The sequence below is a fragment of the Bidens hawaiensis genome, unplaced genomic scaffold, assembly GCF_021521415.1.
Source record: "Bidens hawaiensis isolate Kalapana, Puna unplaced genomic scaffold, B.hawaiensis_p1.1 tig00032861_1, whole genome shotgun sequence".
NCBI lineage: Eukaryota > Viridiplantae > Streptophyta > Magnoliopsida > Asterales > Asteraceae > Bidens > Bidens hawaiensis.
In genome coordinates, this window is record NW_027495632.1 from 72,459 (window position 1) to 97,023 (window position 24,565).

General features: G+C 39.5%; 1 protein-coding gene across 1 annotated transcript; it reads right to left on the minus strand.

The window, feature by feature from the left end:
- Positions 1-14,741: 14,741 nt before the first annotated feature.
- On the minus strand, positions 14,742-15,560 carry LOC143584245 (F-box protein At5g07610-like). Its single transcript, XM_077066334.1, has one exon. The coding sequence runs from the start codon at positions 15,558-15,560 to the stop codon at positions 14,742-14,744; it is 819 nt and encodes a 272-aa protein (XP_076922449.1).
- Between the last annotated feature and the right edge of the window lie 9,005 nt (positions 15,561-24,565).

Here is a 24,565-nt window from a genome sequence, read left to right on the forward strand (position 1 = left end):
TTTTGGAGTGATTTTGAGAGCGTTGAAGATGATCTGTACTATTTTTGGATTGATTTTGCAATTAGGGTTTCTCCAGTCTCATAAACGTATTATATTTTATCTTTTGGGCCGGGGCATGGGCGGATCTACGGTAGTAACGGGTGGTTCCGCGGAACCACCCGAGTTTCGAAATTATAGTGTATTTATATATAGAAAATAATAAAGGAACCACCTTATAAATTATACAGGAACCATCTTAAAAACATATAAAGTGCATGCCCGGCTGGTAGTTTGTGGGTTTTGTAACCCGGAGGTCGCAAGTTCTATTCCCGTTTTTAACAGTTTTTTTTTTTTTTTTTTTTTTTTTTTACTAAGTTACCCTAAGTCCCTAACTGATGTTAGCCTGTTAGGGTTTTTTATAACATAACCAAAGCAGCTCAGCAGCTGCAGCGCCTCTGTCCACCACTCCACCCTCAGCTCAGCCACTCCGGCACACCGCCTCCGCCTCTGATTGAATCAGTCACACGTAAACGGTAAACCGAACTGGTTTCAAACCCCTGAACCAATCCTTGCCCCCATAAAAATCAATTCCAACAAAAACCGATATTGACCAAACTAAACCCGGTTGTCCACACCGTCGTCCGTCGCTGCAGACTGGTGTCCTTTGCCTGCTCACTAGTCACTGCTCCTTGTAGGTATTTTTTTGCTTCTTGTATGATTCATTTTATTTAATCCATTCGAAATGATAATTGATTATTGAAAGTAGTTTGCTTTGTGAAAATCTTTTTGAAAGAGAGTGTTGTATTCTAGTTATCCGATTCATATTGATCCAACCCAGTCCTTCTTATGACGATTCCCGAATCCAGGGATGCCCTCCACCTGTTCGACGATTTGTCTGAGTGAAAATTTGTTTTGATATTTGTAACTTTATTTTTTATTTATTTCACTAAATAAACTTATGTGAATAACTTTATTTTTTTATTTATTTCAAATAAACCCAGTCCTTCTTGTAACTTATGTTAACTCTGAAAATTTGTTTTGATATTTGTAACTTTATTTTTTTTATTTATTCGAAATGATTATTGAAAGTAGTTTGCTTTGTGATTAATGATAACCATCTGCATTCACCAACACTAAATAAACTTATGTGAATAAAACAAATAAAGCTCAATCAAACAACACACATTGGCAGTTACAATAAAGCCTTAATGATTATTGGTTTTAATTTGTTAGTTTGTTAGTTTTTGTTAGTTTCTTAGTTTTAAATTTGTTAGTTTGAAATTGTTGATTGTAGGTATTTTGAATATGAAGAGATATTATCAAAGTGAACCATCGAACCTTGGATCATCATCTTCAAGTAGTAAACCATTAAAAATAAATTTGGATGATCTACCATGGGATCCTTCCGAAAGGCAACCAATTTCATCTTATCACCCAAGTCAAAAAGATGAAATTAGACGGGCATATCTACTTAGAGGTCCATGTCAACCAACCGTGCATGATTGTCCTCTAACAAATTTTAGTGGTAAATTAAGACGCTTTAATGATGAATGGTACACTAGTGAATTTGGAAATTGGTTGGAATATAGTGTCAAAGCGGATAAAGTGTATTGTTTGCATTGTTACTTGTTTAAGGAAAGTGGACAAAATGATGCATTTCTAAGTGAAGGATTGCGATGTTGGAATAGGTGTCGGGAGAAATTTAGCAATCATGTTGGAAAAATCAATAATTTCAACACGGTTCTCGACATGCAAATTCAATAGCTTGGAAGCCGCTTTAATGAGGTAACCACTAAATTGCTTACTAATATGAGTTCTTTGAGCCCGTCTTGTAATTTTAGTGCCTTTAGTAAAGTAAAATAATTTATTTTATCGTATTTTTATTATGTAATGAACTTTTCCCGAACCATCGAACCGACCCGAACCTCAAACCGACCCGGAATTTTATATACCCGACTCGGTGAAATTGAAACATATAAAAGTAGTGAACCACCCAAAAAAAATTCCTGGATCCGCCACTGGGCCGGGGCAAAGGTGAAGGGCTTCAAAATTCTTTTGTCAAACACAAATTTAACTCTAATTATCTGAAGTCTAAAAATCATATAAGAAAACGCATAAAGGAGCTGCTAGCTGTAAAAGCAAACCCTCAACACTAATATTACCTAGGAATCCAACATCCAAGCAACCCCCAAACCTTTAGATGAGGCCCATATTCGTAATGACTAGCCGTTTTGATGTCTAGCGGCAATGAAGGCATTATTATTGTGTTGCCTCCGTTAGCTACCACAGATTCAAGATTAGTATGAAACAAGTGGTGGCGAAGCTAGAAAAAATCGTTGTACTTTAACAACGGTTAATTAGGAAATATAAATTTGAAATAATGCACAATTAGAATATGTACATATTTAATTAACAAGAGTTTATAGATTTTTCAACATCTTTTAATTAAATATATCATGGATCATCATTCTCAATTCTCATAATCATTTACTTAAGTTAAAGCATGTAGACTAACGAAATTATTAACAATAGTTTAAATGTATGACATTACATTTTAAACAAACAAAAAACTTAAGTTATCCTTCCAATTTGATCCTCACACGATTCCTTCCTGGTCTTGGTTGGTATATGAGTTACCAAAAGAACCACAAAGAAAAACCGTTCTCATGATGTTAAGGTTTTAGAAAAATGTTAAGGCTTCGATGCAGTCATGTAATGATGAGCATCTAGGATTTTTTCAGACAAGCTTCTGTTCACCCTAAAACTCTTGTCATGAATATTATAAATGATCATCTTCCAGAGAACGAGCAGTACTAGGAATGTATCTTCTTCTTCGCCTCTTAATGTTAGGATCAAACGGGTCACACACACGAACACAAGTCACACGCCACTCAACTCAAAATCAAGAACAATACAAAGATTTATAGTGATTATGTCCGTCTTTGACCTACGTCCACTCTCGGTAACTAGGAGGTTTTTATTACTTGTTGATGATATTAAACAGATACAAGATCAATCTCTTATATAGAGATTTAATAGGAATTTGTCAAACAAAGAAATTAATGTTGCAGAAGAAAATAGATAACACAGAGTGTCTTCAGCCACTTCTTTTGACAGGCTGCAAACATGGTTGCAGGTTTCACACATGTTTTCTGCTGCTTTTTGACAAACCACAAGAGTGGCTTCACACTCAACAATCTCCCACTTGAAGCCACTGAACAATCTTCACCTGTGCTTCAACTGTGCATCTATATTTCTGTAATAAACTTTTAATATTAGTACATTCATAGTTACCCAACCTTCTCTTCAATTATCTTGAAGGACAGTTGAAGCTATGCAAAGCTTCAACTTCTCTAAGGTGACAACCTTAGTCAACATATCAGCTGGATTTTTAGTTCCTTTGATCTTCTTCAACTTCAGAGTATCATCACTAACTTTTTCTCTGATGAAATGATATCTCAGTTGTATGTGTTTTGTCTTCGAATGGAAGACAAGATTCTTTGCAAGATAAATTGCACTTTGATTATCACAAAATAGTGCACAATCATCTTGTTCCTTGCCAAATTCGTTGAGAAAATTCTTCAACCATATAAGCTCTTTGCTTGCTCAAGCAACTAGCAGCTGCCATATACTATGCTTCTGTGGTTGAAAGGGCAACACTTTTCTGTAGTTTGGACATCCAACTTACCGCAGTGCCTCTCACTGTAAAAACATACCCTGTAGTGCTTTTGAATGATTATTTGCAATCACCAAGGTCTGTATCTGCAAAGCTTTTCAGAATAACATCTTTCCCCTTAAAATACAATGCCACTTTTGAAGTCCCCTTCAAATATTTTAGCAACCACTTAACTGCTTCCCAATGTTATCTACCTGGATTAGACATAAACCGACTAACAACTCCCGCTGCATAAGCAATACCTGGTCTCGTGCATACCATTGCATACATGAGGCTACCAACTGCAGATGGATACGGAACTTTAGCCATTTCTGCTTTGTCTTCTTCTGATTTAAGTGACTGATCTTTGGAAAGCTTAAAGTGACTTCCCAAGGATGTGCTTCTGATCTTGGCATCTTTAAGGCTGAATTTCTCGAACACTTTCTCAATATATTTCTCTTGAGAGAGTGTCAAATAACCACCTTCTTTGTTTCTGAAAATACTCATCCCGAGTATTTGGTTTGCAGCTCCTAAGTCTTTCATTTCGAACTCTTTAGACATTTGCTTCTTTAACTTCTTGATTTCTATCATTTCCGAACCTGCAATCAACATATCATCTACATAGAGTAGTAGAATGATATAAGAACCCTTGAACTTCTTTATGTAACAAAAATGGTCATCGTCACATCTCTTGTAACCAACTCTTCCCATGAAGTTATCAAATCTCAAGTACCATTGTCTAGGCGCTTGATTGAGACCATACAAACTCTTCTTCAATTTACACACCAAGTTTTCTTTACCTTTAACCTGAAAACATTCTGGTTGTGTCATGTAGATTTCTTCTTCTAGGTCACCGTGTAGAAAAGATGTCTTGACATCTAGCTGCTTTAGATGCAAGCCTTCTGCTGCTACAATACTGAGAACAAGTCTGATAGTGGTCATTTTCACTACTGGAGAGAATATCTCATTTAAATCTATTCCCTCTTTCTGCTGAAAACCCTTGACTACCAATCTTGCTTTGTAACATTTGGTGCCATCATGTTCATCCTTGACCCTGAAAACCCATTTGTTTTGAATAGCCTTCTTCCCAGCTGGAAGCTTTGTTAAGTGTCAGGTCTTGTTCTTCTCAAGCGACTTCATTTCATCTTTCATTGCTATCTCCCACTGCAATGAATCTTTCAACCCCATAGCTTCAGAGTAACACTGAGGTTCACCATTTTTAGTCAAAAGAATGTAGTTGACTGATGGTGACTACCAGTTTGGTGGTCTAATGGCTCTAGACGATCTTCTTGGTTGATTTTGAGGTGTTTTTTGGGATTCTGGAGTTTGAGGGGCAACTTCTTCTACTTCTTCTTCCTCATAATCATTACTAGAATCATCCCCTGAGCCCCCACTGTCGCTTGACTCATTCCCATTTTCTGGAATGTAGACTGAAGCTTCTTTTCTTTTTTTCACTTTCAAACTCAACACTTTCTTTCTGAACTTCTTGTCTCTTGGTGCTTCCATCTTTATATAATTCATTTTCATTGAAGACGACATTCTTGCTTCTGATTACTTTTTTGCCTTCATTATCCCAAAGCCTGTAACCCATTTCTTCTGACCCATAACTAATGAATGTGCACTTATTGGCCTTTATGTCTAGCTTGTCTCTTTCACCACTTTCTAACAAATCATAAGCACTGCAACCAAAGACTCGTAAGTGTTTGAGACTTACCTCCTTTCCTTGCCACATTTCTTCTGGCAATTTTAAACCCAAGGGAACAGATAGTGAACGGTTGATCAAGTAAGCTACAGTGTTAACTGCATCTGCCCAGAATGTCTTAGGCATCCCGGCATTCAGCCTCATGCTTCTAGCCCTTTCATTCAATGTTCTGTTCATTCTCTTAGCTACACCATTCTGCTGAGGAGTTCCGGGAATTGTCCTGATCATCTTTATCCCTTCCTTGGCACAATAGTCAGTGAACTGCTTGATTATGTATTCACCACCATTGTCCGACTTTAAGCACTTTACCTTGCGTGTTGATGGTAACATAGTATCTCGAGCCTCCTAGAGATGAAACTGAATTTGGTCTATATACATCCGAGTGAACAAGCTCCAACTTCTGAACTTTCGGAGTCCTCCATGTCTTTACAAAAGTAACCCTCTTTTGTTTCCTGATAACACAAGGTTCACAAATTCAATATCCACTTTCTTCAAGTCTGGAAACTTTCCTTTCTGAGCCAACATCTTCAATCCCTTCTCACTCATGTGTCCGAGTCGGTTGTGCCATAAATTTGATGGACTCGGACCGGTGGTCATTGCATGAACACCTTCAGCAGAAACTTCTGCCATGTATAGAGTGCATTTCTTCTTTTCTTTGGAAATCACTAAATTGCCTTTGATCACTTTCCATTTTCCACCCCCAGAGTGAACATTAAACTCTTCATCATCTAGTTTACTAACTGAAATCAACTTTCTCCTCAAGTTAGGAATAACCCTGACATTTTTCAATGTCCATATAGTTCCTAATGAGGTCTTCAAGTCTACATTTCCAATACCTGTAATATCAAGCATTTGATCATCTGCTAAACGAACTTTACCAAAGTTACCTGTTCATAGATTCTTGACCATATCTGGGCATGAGATAGCATGGAAAGAAGCACCCGAATCCATAATCCAAGATTCAACTGAATCTTCAACAGAACAGATGAGAGCATCACCAAATTCTTCCGAGGATACATTGTTTACTTCTTTCTTTGTAGCTGGGATTGTACATTGGCTTCTAAAGTGACCTTTTTCTTTGCAATTCCAACATTCAATGTCTTTTCTGTCTATTCTGTACTTTGACTGACTCCTTCTTCTGGACTTTGATCTTCCTCGACTATGTCCTCTTTCGTTTCTTCTTCCTCTATTTTATGTATGCAATAGAGAACTAGAATTAGAAGTCTCATTGTTGCTTCTCCGTCTGATATCTTCATTTTACAATCAAGTCATGAATACTCTCGAAAGTGAGTTTGATAGTGCCGGATGCACTACTAATAGCTTTGACTATGCCTGACCAACTGTCGGGCAAAGATGATAAAAGGAGGAGCGTTTGTACTTCATCTTCAAACTTTATTACAACTGAGGCTAAACGAGAGATAATCGAGTTAAACTCGTTTATGTGAGCGGTAATCGACATGCCTTCCTTCATCTTGGTGTTAACCAATTGTTTGATGAGGAACACTTTGTTGGAAGCGGACGGCTTCTCGTACATGTTGGATAAAGCCATAAATACTCCATAAGTAGTTGTTTCATTGACAATGTTAATGAAAGCCTAACTACACCCAAGGCTTGTCGATCCAACAACTTCCAATCTTTATCGTACATGTCATCACCCAACATAGGCAAATGCAAACTTTTCTGATATAATAAATCTTCAATTTGCATCTTCCAAAATCCATAATCGGTTCCATCAAATTTATCAATCTTGATTTTACCGTCTTATGCCATTTTAATAAAAGTTACCAAATTACTTACCAAACATGTTCGTACTGTTAAGTGGTAATTTATATAAGCAGAAGCAACAACTGAAACAAGAAATTATCTTTTTTTCGCGAGTTAACGGCGATGAATTTGATGAAATCTTGATTAAATAGTTGAGGGGTGATTTCTGTCAAAGTATGAAACTTGTGGACTTATTGATAAAAAGAAAGGAATCTTAACTTTTCTTTGATTTTTGAAAAAGAAAGAAAATAAGAACGTAGTCTTCTTCTTCGTCTTCTTCTTCGTCTTGTTGAGCAGGCATACAAAAAAATGAACAGAAAACTTAAATCACCTTCTTCCGGCGAGCTCCCAAGAAAACGAGCAGGCGATGGTGGCGTGGAAGATTTTCGGCAAGGGGATCAGGCGACGGGTTCGTCGGAACCCTAGACAGTCGCGACGGCGGCAGCGGTTCTGATATCGGCGGCGGTGGCTTCGGAATCACGGAGGTGATTCACCTGAGCGACAACGGTTCTGATCGGAACTCTAGTGAAGGTTGTCAGTATCTTCTTTACCTCTAACTTGGTTCGTGTGATTCAGTCGATCATGTGCTCTGATACTGGTTGTTAGGATCAAACGGGTCACACACGAACACAAGTCACACACCACTCAACTCACAATCAAGAACAACACAAAGATTTATAGTGGTTCGGTCCGGCGACCTAGCTCCACTCTCGGTAACTATGAAGTTTTTATTACTTGTTGATGATATTAAACAGATACAAGATCAATCTCTTATATAGAGATTTAATAGGAATTTGTCAAACAAAGAAATTAATGTTGCAGAAGAAAATGGATAACACACGGTGTCTTCAGCTACTTCTTTTGACATGCTGCAAACATGGTTGCAGGTTTCACACATGTTTTCTGCTGCTGCTTTTTGACAAACCACAAGAGTGGCTTCACACTCAACACTTAACACATCAACGACTTTGAAATCATAAAAGGTTTGGAAGTGGTTTTATTTGGTCGAAGGAAGTCATTCGAATATATTCACCGTTCTTTGAAAAGTTTTGTTGTTATCATTGTCTTTGAAAAATTTTAAAATAACTTTTTGTAATCGTATTCTCCTTAACTCGCACATACTTTCCAATATAAATTGTTCTTCCATAATATCTTCAACGTTAATTCAGAATTCTGTCTTTAGCAATTCAAATATAACAGAGGTTTTCTACATCAAACTTAGTGATGTTGCTTCTGTCTAGTTACCAGTTTTTTTTCCTGCAAGATGAAACTAACGCAATGCTGATTTTGATGTCAAATGGCTGATTCCTTTGACAATTATATAGAATGTTGAGACTGTTGTAACATGCAAGTTATGTTTCAATGGTTTTTCTCTTTGTAGAAGTTCATATGAAACTGCAGCTTCTTGTTCACAGTATCATTGGTGCGAGACTGCAGCTTCTCGTGCATATCATGCAGTTTAATGTATATGTCAAGAATAAACAATTAAAGCTGTCATTGGCCAAATTAACAAAACTTAAAGTTCTGACAGTAGAATTGGGTCAATTGAGTGATAGAAATTTGGTTAAAATGTAAACCAGTCAAAAGGTCAAACGAGTTGACACATGAAAGCGATGAAGTGTGTTTTAAATGATTAAAACCTACTTAATTACTTCCTCCGCCCCTTTGAAAGTGTCCACATTTTCTTTTTAGTTTGTCACATTGCAAATGTCCACTTTTAAAATTTATTAACTAATTTCCAAGTTTACCCTTACAAAAATACAATCATTCATACTTTTTAAATTTTGTCTTTTTATACATATCAATGGCATTATAGTCATTTGTTAAGCAAAAAATATAATCATTTAAGCTTTCTTAAATTTTGTGTTTTTCAAACCATGACACTTTTTATGGGACGGAGGGAATATTTTATTAAGCAAAAGAATATTCTTATATTAAGAATTTAGATTTTGTGATTATATTTAGTATATTAACCATTTCTAAAATGTCTGGAAAACGGTCAATATTTGCAACCCGACCCGACACATTGTGACATGTATAAATAGTAATAATTGTTGTTGGTTCAAGCCCCAATTTAACATACCAATAAACTATACCTAGCAAACGAGTATGGCAGGTCAGGCATGGTTTAAACCTGGTCATGAAGGGACCCATCCTGTTGGTTGTGTTTAGAACTACAATGTAGAATATTATAAAGACATACATAATCCTAAAACTAATATAGAATATTGGCCCTACAAATACTTCTGTCATTCTCACTTTGTGGGGTGGTTAAGGTGTAGACTATAGAATATAAGGTCAATGGTTTAAATATTAATATAATAGGTTACAGAAGAGTGGAATTTGATATGAGCCGTCCGATAAGATCTAAGATTGAATATTGGTCGTTTGATAAGGATGGATTAAAAGCGGTTGCTTTTCCTCACATGTAACTACCACACTACACATTTTTTCCTTACATGTAACTATCCCACTACACATTTTTCCTCACATGTAACTACCCTACTATACATTTTTCCTCACATGTAACCACCTCACTACACCTATTTATATGGGTGGGTAACCACCCACTACTAGATATATTTATATAAACTTTGAAGCATTCTTTATGCATACATCAACAATTGCACACAAGATGGAAGAAAACCAAAGTGATAAATATGTCCAAGTAAGATGCAATACATACGTAAGTTGCTTTTGTCTTACCTTCATTATTTAATCATATTATATGTAGATGATTATGTTGTATTTTTAGTTGCAATGATAATGTACCCTTAATGTTTTCTTTTGTTGCTTTGTAGTCTTGCTTATTTTTAGACACGATGTGAGGGTGTTGAAGTTGTGTCATTTGGACCCTACAGTCCGTACAAATCATAACTTTCTCGTGAGTTCAACGACAAGGTTGTTTGCATGAAGTTCTTCTATTCGAATTTTAATGTATTTATGTCTTATTGAGTTTATGAACTTCCAACAAACAAATTATTTATGTTTTGTAGATCCGTGGTATAGAGAAGAAAAGAAAAGGAACCGGAGCCTTGCTAGAATGGAAATGGAATGAATTTTCGAATCAGTAGTTTAACGAGTGTAATTATTAGTGCTATATAAATAGATTTGTGATAGTCGAGTTGCTAGAATTTGGTTTTATTTCTCAATGCAAGTTTTAATCACATGTTTTTGTAATTTGTAATGTAATTGAATAGTGGTTGTGTTAGTGGAGAGTTACTAGATATTTTAGGTTTTTATTATTTAGATACATTCGGCCCATTTTCTAACTTAGTTTTTCGTTTACTTATATACACACACACACACATTGATAAAACTTCCAATTTGCTAGGAATTTGGTTAACAATATATGAAACGCCAATTAACTTCATTGTCCTATTAACTATGCTAACTAACACTGTTATATGTAGAGTTAACTTTTCTGGATTTTAAAGTAATTCACTAATCACAAGTTATTATTTGCATTGATTTTATGTAAGCATGCATACCAAGTGACGGTTATAGATATATATGGTTATAGATATATATACTCAATATTCAAAGTAATAAATCTTTTTATTATCCTAACACCCACTAACCCCATTTTACATATAACCCATGATCTCCCACAAAATGAGGGTTGTAGTTTATGAGAGGGAAATATTTAAACAACATTTTTAAAAATGTATACCACTTTATAACTGCTATATTTTCATTTATATTATGCGTATATATTATATGGTAAACTATTCAAGTAAATATACTTTCACACACAAACAGAAAATCATGGAAGATAGCTTAATCTCAAGAGATTTTCTTCATGTCAATGTAAATGTATGAATGTTTCATTTTCCCTTATATTTTCTATACTAACATTCTTATTAAGAGATATCAATATTTTTAATTATATGACATATTGTGCCGAAAGTTATGCCAACTACTAATAAAACATAGGTTTTTTCATTTATTACATTATCCTAAATTCGTTACTACAAACTTTTATTTGTAATTCTAATAAATCATAGCTAAGATTATAAATTTCGTACTTACAACTTAAATGGTGAACTTAAATACCAAGCATGATGAAGTTGAGTATGAGAAAACACCACCTTCTCCTAGTGACACCAAAGTATTTATAACTTAGGTCAATTTCAATCAAATTAATTGTTTATTAATTTAAATATACTAATCTTATTACATTTATTAATATCATGTAATAGTAATAGTGACAATGTTCAGATTATTGGCTTCAGTCCACACTTTAGTCCGTACAAATCTCAACTTCAACGTGAATTCAACGAAGAGGTACGCTCATATTTTTGTCTAAAACTTAATGTTCTTCATTAGACTAACTTAATTTTTAATAGGACCGCGAACTTGAAAAACAAAGCAAAAAGGGAAGAGCACTTATTCATTGGAGATGAGATGAGGTAATTGTTGTTTCGAGTTCCGAGGATGAAAACCGACACGAGGTAATTGAAGTTTCTAGCGATGACGAGGAGAATGAAAAGGTGATACTGGAGACTCATATTCAAGTTCTCAGCCAAATTCCAAGATTCGAAGAATTAGGATCCTGAGTTGCAACAGGGTTATTCGATTTTGACTGGTTTTTATAATAAGATTCGTAGAACGCATGCATGTTTTGATTAAGTCTATGTTATGCTTTTTAAGTTTGTTATTTCAATCTATGTTACGGTTTTTAAGTTTGTTATTTCAAGTTTTTATCTAAATGAGTGTTGCAATTGTTTTGATATACACACACACATATATATATATATACCTATATAGGGGATGAATCTTGCGAGAAGTGATATTTACAAGTAGTTAAATGACTATGTTAATTTCGTGCCATATATTAATGTAAAATATATTTATGAGTATTTAAATGAATCTCTTAATCTGAAACATAGCTTGATAAACCGTCACATGTGTTATTGGCTTAATGTTAGTATCACATTACTGCGTTGATATTCCCGTCCACCGGACGGATAGACGGCTAATTGTAGAGTATAGTAGTTAGCTGTTCAAAAAAATTATTATACCCATTTAAGCCCTTGATGACTCCTAATAACTTCTTTTAATTATATACATTAACGTTTTACTCTTCACATTAAATTTAGGATAATCGTATAATTGTTCAAGCCCCAATAAAACATGGACATTCCACAAAACAAACGAACACACATATATATTTAACCTAATACTTCGAACAGTTGTGAAACTGCTACCCACAACTTCAATTCTGCAAACGGATTTCGCATCGTGGGTTTTTTAAACTTTTTTTTATTTGGTGGGGTAGTTATATAATTTTGACTTTCTAACTCAGAGTGTAGGCAATTCCCAAACTAATGTTCATGTAACACACACTATATATATAAAATATTGTTCTTTTTTTAATTGAAAAAACTAAATGATGATCGAGTGAAGAATGATAATGGGTGATAAGTATATCCATGGTTAATCATTTGTAACTCTTCATGAACTTTTTTTAGTTTATATATGTTCACATATAAAGTTATAAGACAAATTTTGTATAACAAGGTGATATACACATTTCCTACCGCAAAACGCAAAAATATAAATAAATAAATAAATCTCTACTTTGAAGTATAACGCATTTGACCATTATCTTTTTGTTATTGAGATATAGCAATTATATACACGAATGAGCGTATGCGGTGTATCCATGCAACTTATAATGAAAACTGCCAAATTTTAAATAAACTAAAAAAGTTGTGTTGAAAAAAGTGATAGTTTTAAAAATTTTAAATAACAGAAGGGTCAAAACTAAACTTTTGAGTCGACTCTTAAGTCATAACAAATCAGATAAAATATTTAACTAAAAAGAACTCAAAAGGTGATTGCATCTAGTGCCTTAAAATTAAAATCTTTATGCGTCTATTTTCTTTGCAGCTTGAATCTAGATACGGGTTTGTATGCAGATGCAAGTGTTTGACCCTTCGATTTTATGAGTGTGTTCCACAATAGAACCCGTAAAGGCCTGAGAAAAAACAAAAACCATTTCTAAAAAATGTATGAAGTTTCTTGAGCCTAAATATACTTCCAATGTAGCAAAACTTGCACAAACACAAACTAACTCAGTTAAAAGATAATATAAATTTGCAAGCAAATGACTATCCATTTCAAAATAAACAAAACTTGACTTATTCACTAGTTTGATCTACAATTTAGCACCAGACAGATATAAACTAAACTCACATGCAGCAAAAAATAACATGGATCTGTAATGAAGTACAAAATTAAACTCTTGACCTTCTAATTGAGTATTTCTGAAACATGTTATGTGAAATATTCAAAATCAAACAACTGAACTTGATGGAGTGTTTGCGTTATGTTATGACAGTTAGTTAACACTTTTAACAATTTTCTTTTTTTACTTAATTCTATTACATATCTTTTGTATAATTTGTTGATTTCCATATTGGATCTTCAAAACATCATTCCTTTTTTTAAAATTCAAAATCATAATTGCCGATTTTCCTACTTATATGTTCACTCCCGAGCAAAGAAAAAGAGAGATGATGTGATAAGTTGTCGTCATGGGTTTCAAACATGTCGAGTTAAGGGTTTGAATGATCTTGGGATGGGTTGGCGTGTTAACATGTTGAATAGGTGAATTCAAACACGACGCACAAGAGAAATTATATAAAAATATATGTAACTTGGTGTCGATGTACCAAAATTAGTCGTTCCAGTTTAAACATACAATAAACTTGATTTATCCTTCCAGTTTGATCCTCACATAATTTCTAACCTGATATTGGTAAGTATATGAATTTACTGATCAAACGTAACCTTTTTTTTCATGTCAGAATAATTGGAAAATAAATGTAGATGAAAATGTCTAGAAAAAACAATGATCACATAATCATGTTCATATTACACATCCAAACACTAGAAGTCAAGAATCAAAATAACAGTAGTAACAACCAAGCCACAAACAACAACAAAAACAATGTTAGTGATTCTAGAAAAAAAGGTTACCAAACAGTTGTGCGCTGATGGGATCCATCCCCCCCCCCCCACCCCACCCCCTCTTTCACAAAGTCGGTTTTAAAAGGAAGTTAAGGTTTCGTTGTAAAGATGAACATTTGAGAATTCTTCAAAAGCTGTAGCCGACACGACGATATACCTATGTAAAACTTTTGTCATTTATATTACAGGTTACCATCTTCCCAGGAATAACCAACACCAAAAAAGTATCTTCTTCTTTTTCTTGAGCCAAAATATACTTCCAATGTAGCAAAACTTGCACAAACACAAACTAGCTCAGTTAAAAGAGAATATAAATTTGCAAGCGACTATCCATTTCGAAATAAACAAAACTTGGCTTATCCTTCTAGTTTGAACTACAATTTAGCACCAGAAAGACATAAACTAAACTCACATGCAGCAAAACATAACATGGATCTGTAATGAAGTACAAAATTGAACTCTTGACCTTCTAATTGAGTGTTTTTAAAACATGTTATGTGAAATAATCAAAATCAAATAACTGAACTTGATACTTGATGGAGTGTTTAGGTTGTTTAGAAGAACAAACCGAAGAAAATTATTAATAACAAAGAACACTAAATTGCATAATTTATAAACTATTATTTTAAAAACACTGAATATATAAACAAACCTAATTACCTTCTACAAAGAAGTTAAGGTTTCGATGTAGCGATGAAAACACGGAAAATCTTCAAAGAAATCTTCATAGGTGAGGATTTTATGTCCATAATGTTCAGAGAAGTTTTTTGGGAGGGTAAATATCAGTTTACAATTCTTGTCATGAACATTGTATGTTATAATCTTTGCCTTAGAATGCAGCACCATATATGTATCTTCTTCTGTTTCGCCTCTAACCACATCAATGACTGTTAAATCATAAAATAGACCATACGGATTGCCAATCTCCAGGTAAGCAGTCATAATTTCATCAAGCTGTATTTGATACTTGGCAAACCACCCTGAATGATCCCTCAACATCTCGTACACAATAAAACCTCTTTCTTCACGATTCATGGGTAATATTAAATGTAGATGACCTCTAGATTCCCCAAAATACCATGTATTTACTTTAGAAGGCACCAACCCCTCCGACAAGGGCAACGTTTGCAACTGCTCAACATCTATTTTAAAGCAAAAGTAACGGCCACGATAGGGAGCCCAATAAACAGCTCCATTCCAGTAAACCCCTTTTTCGAACACAGGTTCACGCTCAGAGAAAGATTCGATAGCAATCTTCCATTTCTTTGTTTCAGACGAGTAAACTTGAATCTGAAACAAGCCCTCATTACGTTTTAAACAACGAACGCAAACAAGTTTGAAGTGAACACGGTCTGTTTGATGAAATGCGAGACCCATAAAGCATATAGCTTTACGAGCTGTCAGACCTCCAATGACCGATCGGATGATTGCAAATTGCTTGGTGGTGGGATTGAACACATAATACTTACGATGATCTCTCATGTGCGGTGAAGTATTGCTACAGCAAAGAAGTAACCCGTTACAAGATTGAACAGCTACGATACCGTAAAGATCATTGCAAAAATCGAGACGGTTAATAGGAGGAGTGTTTTGGTTTTCGATATTGAAAGGAACATGTATAGTATTGCGAGCAAAAGTAACAAAAAGACTAGGGGTTTTTGAAAGGTTATTATTATCATACTGGCGGGTGAAGTGTGTGTGAGTCAAAAGCAGTCGCCAGTTGAAGAGGTATGTACCCGCCTCAACATCGAGCGGGGCGGGTCAACCCACAAGATATATACAAGAAATTAGAAATCAAAGATATTATCAAGGCACAAAGCCAAAACTTATGCGCACAGCGCATATCGCATATGCTCAAGCATCACATGCTTGCACATATCACATATGCTCAAGCATCACATATGCTCACGCATCACATATGCTCATGCATCACATATGCTCGCGCGTATCACATGCTCACGCATCATATATGCTTATGCATATCACATCGTGCGTGGCGCATCCGCGCGCGGCGCATATCACATACTCGCGCATCATACATGCCCACCCATATCACAGTTGCGCATGGCGCAGCTGCGCGTGGGGCATCCGCGCGTGACGTGTATTACATGCTTGTGTGTATCACATCTGCGCATGAAATATCTGAGCGTGAGAATAAAGAGAAGACCTCGCGCATCCTCAGGATGGGCGCATATCACACATGCACATAATCAACCTCGTCCTTATCCAAATCAGGATTAGGGCAACCTTGATTGTGCACGTCAGACAACCTTCCAGAAGGCATCTTTTTAAGGAATAAGGATATGCTGTTGTTGACAGCTGCTAAATGAAAGGTGGACAGCTCAGCATGACTCATGGGTTACCACGTGATTATAACCAATGAAAAAGCACCAGGTGTCTCCAAGGACACGTGGCGCAAATCGATTGGAGGAGGCCAACAAAACCCTAATTTGGTCCCAGCTCAATCAGTGGAAACCCTAGCACTATAAATACAGCATCAACTCCACAAGGAAAGATAGACAAAAACACAGTCACACAATCATACAGTATTCAGCTATTAAGCAATACTCTCCAGATTCCCTTACTCTCACATTATTATCTTCTCCTACATATACTTATTCTCACGCCGGAGGGTTACCCCAAAGAGGACCCCTCTGTCCCTTTCTGAGGGGTAAGTTAACGGCGTTGTTCATTTTGTAGGTGGAAGAACACAGATCCAGAAGAACCATCGGTGAAATAGTACAATCAAAACCCGAGAAAAGTAGATCTGCTACCAGTGAGTAGATCCACGTTTCTGGCGCCATCCACTGTTACAAACGGCAATCAGATCTCATCAGATCTACATAAAAAAATCAATCACCATGGTTTCTGGCGTTCGTAACGCTGATCAAGCTCTGGAGGATATTGAACGTGAGGGTGTCAATGAGGGACAGCAGTTTCTGAGGGTGCCGCGTGATTCTACGCGCACCACCAGTAACCGTCCCTTCATCACAACCCCTCACGGCCAGACTGAAACTCCTCCAGATGATCTCACGTTACAAAATCTTGCCGGCGCGAAACTGAAAGGACCAATGGGTCCAGAAGAAGAAACAATGATCCGAATGAATGGCTCATAAACGAGCAGCGGCGTCTAATGGAAAAGTACAATGAAATGGTCAAACAGAAAAAGCTAGCCGACCAAACACAAAGGCAAGCGTTTGATAAGCAGACTACAAAAAGGCCGCGCGGGCCGGAATACGGACATTCTGTTCACACTGCACACACTGAGTTCAGTGATGAAGAAGTGCATAGCATGAGGAAGACGCGAGATACTCATGCAGGAGGCTCACAACTCCGCGCGCCTGTGAACATGGCGCCTGGAGCCAGAGCAGATCTGGATCTGCACATGCCGTACAGCCCGCCAGTGAGGGGGCAAGTGGACGTAACCACGCCGTACAGGCCGGCCATCTTAGTGAAGCACTCAAAATTTACTGAGCGCATCGCTAAGGCCCCCATCCAGCACAAGACCAAGATGCCAAGTGGTCTGGGCAAATATGATGGCACAACAGATCCAGATGACTTTTTGCAAGGTTTCTATAACACGGGAAACCTAGAGAGCTGGACGATGCCAACATGGTGTCACATGTTTGCCCGCTGCCTTACGGGCGCGGCGCGTGTCTGGTTCGAGAGCTTGCCGACTGGGCAAATTGATGGGTTCGAGGAACTATTGGAAAAGTTCCAAGCCCACTTCGTACAGCAGCGCAGACACACGCGCGATCCTGATGACATCATGCACTGCGTGCGCATGAATGATGAAACGATTGAGGACTACATCACTCGTTTCAATCAGGAGTCTCTGGCAATCGGGGGTATAACTGAGCAACTCCTGCGCGTGGCTTTTATACAAGGCGCGCGCAGTGATCAACTCCGCCGAGCTCTCGTAAGCAGAGATGGTATGCCCACCACTTGGGCAAAACTAATGGAAGCATCGCGAGTCTTCGCGAGAAATGAAAAACAGATTGCCCAAGATAGGGCAAGAGAAAGAGCGCATCAGGCTGAATCACCGCGCAGCAAAGAGAAGAGGGCCAAACAGAACTCTGTATGGTCCAGGTTGCAACCAACAAGTTTTTCTTCCGCAGAAAAGAAAACGCAACCAAGCTCACCCCAGCCCCAAAAAGATGTTCGTAATCGCGGGGAGGGTGACAAGAGGGAGGGCGGCAGAGATCCTAGCAGACCTCTGCCAAGAATATGGACTCCCCTCACTAAAACACCTTCACAGGTGTTAAGTACTGAGAATGTCCAATTCAAGCCCCCCAAGCAACTACACTACAAGGGACCGCAAAACAGTGGCAAATATTGTGAATTTCACAGGTCCCCGGGACACAACACCGACGCATGCCATCATTTAAAGGATGCGATCGAGAAGGATGTAAAATCAGGCAGGCTGGCTCACTTGGTGAAAAACCCAAGAATAGAAGATGAGCAACCGGAAGGAGCCTCTGCCAGCAAGAAATACAAAAGAATCTGTGTGGCAAAGGGGGGACGACAAGGGCAGACGTCAAAAAAGAGAAGCGCGCAAATCCATGGAGATTGGCGCAAGCAGCAAGTTATCTTCCCAAGAATCAGGGGAGGCCCTTCAATCAGCAGCCCTCTCGTCATCACCACACACATTGCTCATTACGAAGTGTCAAAGGTCCTGGTGGACACTGGAAGCGAATCTGACATTATGTATGAGCAATGTTTCAGAAAGTTAGACCCGGCAGACCAAGCGCGGCTCGAGATGGTGAACGCACCAATCTGTGGTGTTTCAAATGAAATCATCCATCCCCTAGGTCAAATTCAGTTTGAACTAACTATGGGGGATGATGAGCACAAGCGAGCCGAAGTTGTCAACTTCTTGGTCTTGCCCACCACGTCATGCCACAATATGATCCTGGGTAGGGGAACGATTGCCCAATTTAATGCTATACCGTCGCCAGCGCACGGCGTATTGGGGTTCCCTACACCAACAGGCGTAACATTTGTTTACCGCGATCATTTGTGCGCAGTGACAAGTACGCCGCGGGAAGGGAGAATGAAACTTCCAATGGCGGACAATGCGCCAGAGAAGTGGATTTTAAACCCAAAATTCCCAGAGCAAACGGTCACAATTGGCGCTAACATTTCAGACGAAACGAGATTGAGAATGAAAAGGTTGCTCACAAAATACAAGTCGGTCTTCGCGTGGCAACACTCCGATATGACTGGGGTCCCGCGAGACTTGGCGCAACATTCTCTTAACACGTTCAAGTATGGGGGATGAAAAGGCGAAGGCCATGAATGAGCAAGTTGAGGACCTGTTGCGCGCAAACATCATCCGCCCGATCCGATACCAGACGTGGGTAGCCAATCCTGTGATGGTAAAGAAAAGCAACGGGTCATGGAGGATGTGTATTGACTTCAAGGACCTCAACAAAGCATGTCTGAAAGACTGTTACCCCCTCCCAAACATCGACGCAAAGGTGGACTCCGTGGCGCCATTCAAGCTCAAATGTTTCCTGGATGCCTACAAAGGCTATCACCAGATTCAAATGGCACCACAAGACGAAGACAAGACTGCCTTCAGAACCGACAAGGGTGTTTTTTGTTACACAAAAATGCCCTCTGGTTTAAAGAATGCGGGCGCCACTTATCAGAGACTTATGGATTCGGTTTTCAGTGAACAAATCGGAAGAAATCTAGAAGTCTACGTTGATGATTTGGTGATCAAGAGCAGGGAGGAGAGACAAATGCTCAAAGACATCGAGGAAACTCTTCAGCGCTTAACGGAAGTCAACATGAAGCTCAACCCGAGCAAATGTACTTTCGGCGCGGAAGAGGGGAAATTTCTTGGTGTAATGGTCACTAAGGATGGTTTCAAGGTGAACCCTGAAAAGGTGGAAGCCATCCTTGACATGCCTTCACCATCCACCATGAAAGAGGTTCAGAAGCTGAATGGTAGATTGGTGTCAATCAACAGGTTCCTAGCGAACCACGCCAGCAAATCTACTCCATTCGTTAACACTTTGAGGAACTGCTTGAAGAAGTGCCAATTCAAGTGGACGCCTGAGGCTGAGCAAGCTTTCAGTGAGATAAAAGAATGTCTCATAAAGCTGCCCGCGCTCACAGCTCCACTTCCTGGCGAAACCCTTACATTGTACTTGTCAGCTGGAGACCGCGCCATCGGCGCAGTATTATTGGTGGATCGCAAGGGGATCCAAACGCCAATATACTATGTGAGTCGGGTGCTGACAGACCCTGAGACGCGCTATTCCATCATGGAAAAGTTAGTTTTGTCACTAACACACGCGTCGCGAAAGCTTCATAGATACTTCAATGGTCATCCTATTGAAGTTCTGACAGGTTACAACATCCAGCAAGTCTTGCGACGCCCCGCGCTCTCCGGAAGGCTGACAAAGTGGGCGCTGGAATTAGGTGAACACACGATCACCTATAAGCCCCGTCCAGCAATAAAGGGTCAAGTTTTAGCGGATTTCATCACGGAAATCCCAGAGGGAAAGATTGAAGAAGCTCAGCGCGAGGTAGACCCTCCGCGAGCAAATGATGAAGAAGATGTTTGGAGGCTATTCACTGATGGAGCCTCCAACAGCGAAGGGTCCGGCGCAGGCCTCAAACTGGTGGACCCTGATAATCATGAATATACTTATGCTATTAGGTTGGACTTCAAGAGTACCAACAATGAGGCTGAGTATGAAGCCCTGCTGGCTGGTCTGCGCATTGCGCGCAAGTTTGGAGTTAAAAGGCTAGAGGCCCATGTTGATTCTTACTTGGTAGCTGCACAGGTCAATGGCCTTTATGATGCCAAGGAGAACACCATGCCTCTATATCTAGAGCAGGCAAAAAAACTCGTTGAGCAGTTTGACTTCTTCAAAATCATACACATCTCGCGCAGCGAAAACAAGTCCGCTGACGCGTTGAGTAAGATGGCATCAACTAATTTTGATCACTTTGGCAAAGATGTCAGGGTGGAAGTGATGAGCAACCCGTCAGTGCAAACGCAATCTGTCCTTGTAATTCATACAACCCCTTCATCCTGGATAACTCCAATAATGGAATTCCTGAAGGAGGGGAAGTTACCGGATGATCGCGCACAGGCGAGAAAGATAAGACACAAGGCGCAGAACTATGAACTACTTGATGGTACATTATATCGACGCTCTTATCTTGGACCGCTCATGAAATGCCAGGATGCTGAAGAAGCAAGCTATGTGATTAGGGAGATTCACGAAGGAATCTGCGGAATACATGCTGGCCCGCGCATGGTGGTTGCCAAGGCAATGAGCTCAGGCTACTATTGGCCAGGCATGTACTTGGATGCGCTAAAAGAAAACCAAAAATGCAAGGCATGTCAGAGCTACGCGCCAAACACCATGCGGCCAAAGAACAACTTGATTCCAGTGACCTCCGCATGGCCTTTCCACAAATGGGCCATTGATATTGTGGGGCCCCTGCCGCAAGCGCAAGGGCGAGTGAAATTTTTGGTAGTGGCGGTAGACTATTTCACAAAATGGGTTGAGGCCAAGCCACTAGCAAAAATCACAGCTGAGGCGATGAAGCAATTTATCTGGAGCCACATCATTTGCCGTTTTGGCCTTCCTATGGAAATTGTGAGCGACAATGGCAAACAATTCACTGACAGGAAGATATCCAGCTGGCTCAAAGAATTGCACATCAACCAAATCTTCACTTCGGTCTACCAACCTCAGGGGAATGGCCAAGTGGATCGCGCGAATCAAAGTTTGTTAAATGGGCTGAAGAAAAGGTTGGAGGGAGAATCCCATTCTTGGGTCGAAGAGTTACCTAATGTCCTGTAGGCGCACAGGACATTAAGCAAAACTAGCAATAGCGAATCCCTGTTCAGCCTAACCTATGGGACAGAGGCTATGATCTCAGCAGAAATTGGATGCCCATCCCATAGGGTACTCATGATGAGCAAGACTGATAACGAGCGCGAAAGAAGATTGGACCTCAACTTGCTTGAAGGGCGCAGAGAAGCGGCTATCATCAATGAAGCCAAATACAAGAAAAAGCTGGAAAAATATTATAATCAGCGCGTTAAAGAATGCCACTTCAAGAAAAATGATTTTGTCCTTCGAAACAATGAAGCTAGCCGCGCAATACCCCAAGGAAAAATGTCCCCCAATTGGGAAGGACCTTATCAAATCTCAGAAGAATTGGGGAAAGGCGCGTACACTTTAAAAGATTTGAATGGAAAAAAGATACCGCGCGCGTGGAACGCAGCACAGCTTAGAAAATGCTTCATGTAAAAATTCAAATATGTAATCAAGGCTTTTAAGCCATCATGAATGATGATTCGCGCTATATTTCAATATTTGTTCTATTACCTTTGCATACATGTTTCACACTTCCTTTATTAATTTGGAGCAATATGACAACACTATATTGACTTCAAAACAAAATAAAACGAAGTAAAACATACATGCGCGAGCCTTAGCTCAAACGCGTTAACGAGTCTTAACTCTAAAACGTCAGGGCCTTAGCCCAAACCTACGAGCCTTAGCTCAAACACGTTAACGAGTCTTAACTCTAAAAACGTCAGGGCCTTAGCCCAAAACAAAGAGCCTTAACTCAAAACACTCACAAACATCCATCTTACATCCCGCGCAGCCTGATCATAAAAATCCCTAAACACAACTAAGGCAAAGTACATGCCAAATCATAGTTGTTAAGGTCTCAGGTCGAGGTCGCGCGCGGAATCATAGTGGATATCTGAGTAACACATGCTGACATGTAATGGCTAAAACTCATAATTCCATATAAAAAACGCGCGACAACGACGCGCAAAAAAGGAATAGTGAAAAGTCATCGCGCGTGTCAGCATAAACAAGATACTGCGAAACCACTTACAAAATAGGACTATGGTTAAGTAAATAATTTCCTTACAACCTTGTTCTTATTTTAACGTGCAAGCATATCTTATATCTATACAAGCAAACATGAAGAGATGAATGGAAATGCGCAAGATGTGAAAAAGGGAAAACAAATTTCATTCCATAGCATTGAAATTTACAAGTGTGATGAGTTACAAATTACAAGTATAACAAAAAACAAAAAAAAATAGAAAGATGAAGGGCTTCTCAAGTCTCCACGTCGACGTCAGCCACTTCATCACCCTCATCATCTCCCGCAGCATCTGGCGCGGCCCGCTCCTCATCTCCAAACTGACCATAGTCAAGTTCTTCCTCCTCAATGGAGTCTTCTATCAGGACGGTGTCAGGAGCAGATTCTTTCGCCGCGCCAGAGCCGCTGGCAGGGGCAACATCCCCCGCGCCACCATCATCGCCACCAGCCCCCTCGCATTCATCGAGCAACTTCTTTAGCGCGCCGAGGTCGGGCTGGTCAGCAAGCGCAGCTATCTGCAAATCATTAGAAAAGTATTGAGTACAAAACACTTGGAAAATTAATCAAGAAAAACTCATTAAGGTCAAGGTACCTGCACAAGGATGGGGATGGGAGTATTCATATACTTCTCCCCCACCGCGGCCATGTCCGCGCAGGCCGCGTCGCTCTTGTAAGGGTACTCGGATGGGTTCTTCTTCAACATGCCATATTCATAGCCATCCGTAAACCCTTCAGCTCGACCCACCAAGCGCGCGGCAGCATTGCAGTCCATCACAAGGGCCTGAAACTCGCCAGAATATTTCATCGCCAAAGCGCAACGAGTCATGCCCTGTGACACCAGCCATTGGCGATCATGCGCGAGGCCAGCAACAGACGTCTCGAGGGCAGGAACCTGGGAGTTTAATAACTCAACGGTTTCCTTGGTCTTTTTTAGCTCCTCTTTATCAGACGCTGCTGCCGCCAAAATTTTTTCTTTCTCCGCCTGCGCAGCATCAAGTGCTTCCTGGCTAGACGCTGCCGTCGCCAAGGCCTCATCTCTATCGGCCTGCGCGGCCGCCAACTCCTTCTTCAGGCGCGCAACCTCACTCTCCAGTGATGATTTCTCAGTGATACTCTGGACGATAGCTTGGTCACGCGCCTCCGCCTCCAGTTCCAAGTCACGCACTCTCCGCGCGTACTTGGCAACTTCGGCCTCCGCCACCTGCTGCTTCTCCCGCGCAGCTTGGAGCTCATGCCCGCGCTTAATAAAGGCGGTGTTGGCACCTGCTCGGTTTTCGCTGAGCTCCGCCTGGAGTTTCTCAGCTCGTGCGCGAGCATCAGAAAGGTTCCAGGCAGCCACCTTAGCCTCTTGCTGGGTTTCCACAAGAGCATCGCGTACTTTAATATAATCACGATGAAGCTCTTGGGAGGCAGCAAAGAAAGCCGACCCAGCGAAAATGTGATCGTTGAGCAAGTCAGCGCGGGTGCGCCCCTCCTGATACCTCCTTTCAGTAGGAGGCACGGCATGAGCCCAGAAGTCCTCGCATACACCCATGGATTGGAAGGAACTGTCTTCGTTAATATTCCATCTCGGGCGGTAAACGTGGTCACCTTCCTGCAAAACACAA

Bases quoted from the DNA above. Each gene is read 5' to 3' on its own strand.
- LOC143584245 (XM_077066334.1), bottom strand. From the start codon at position 15,560: ATGAGAGATCATCGTAAGTATTATGTGTTCAATCCCACCACCAAGCAA.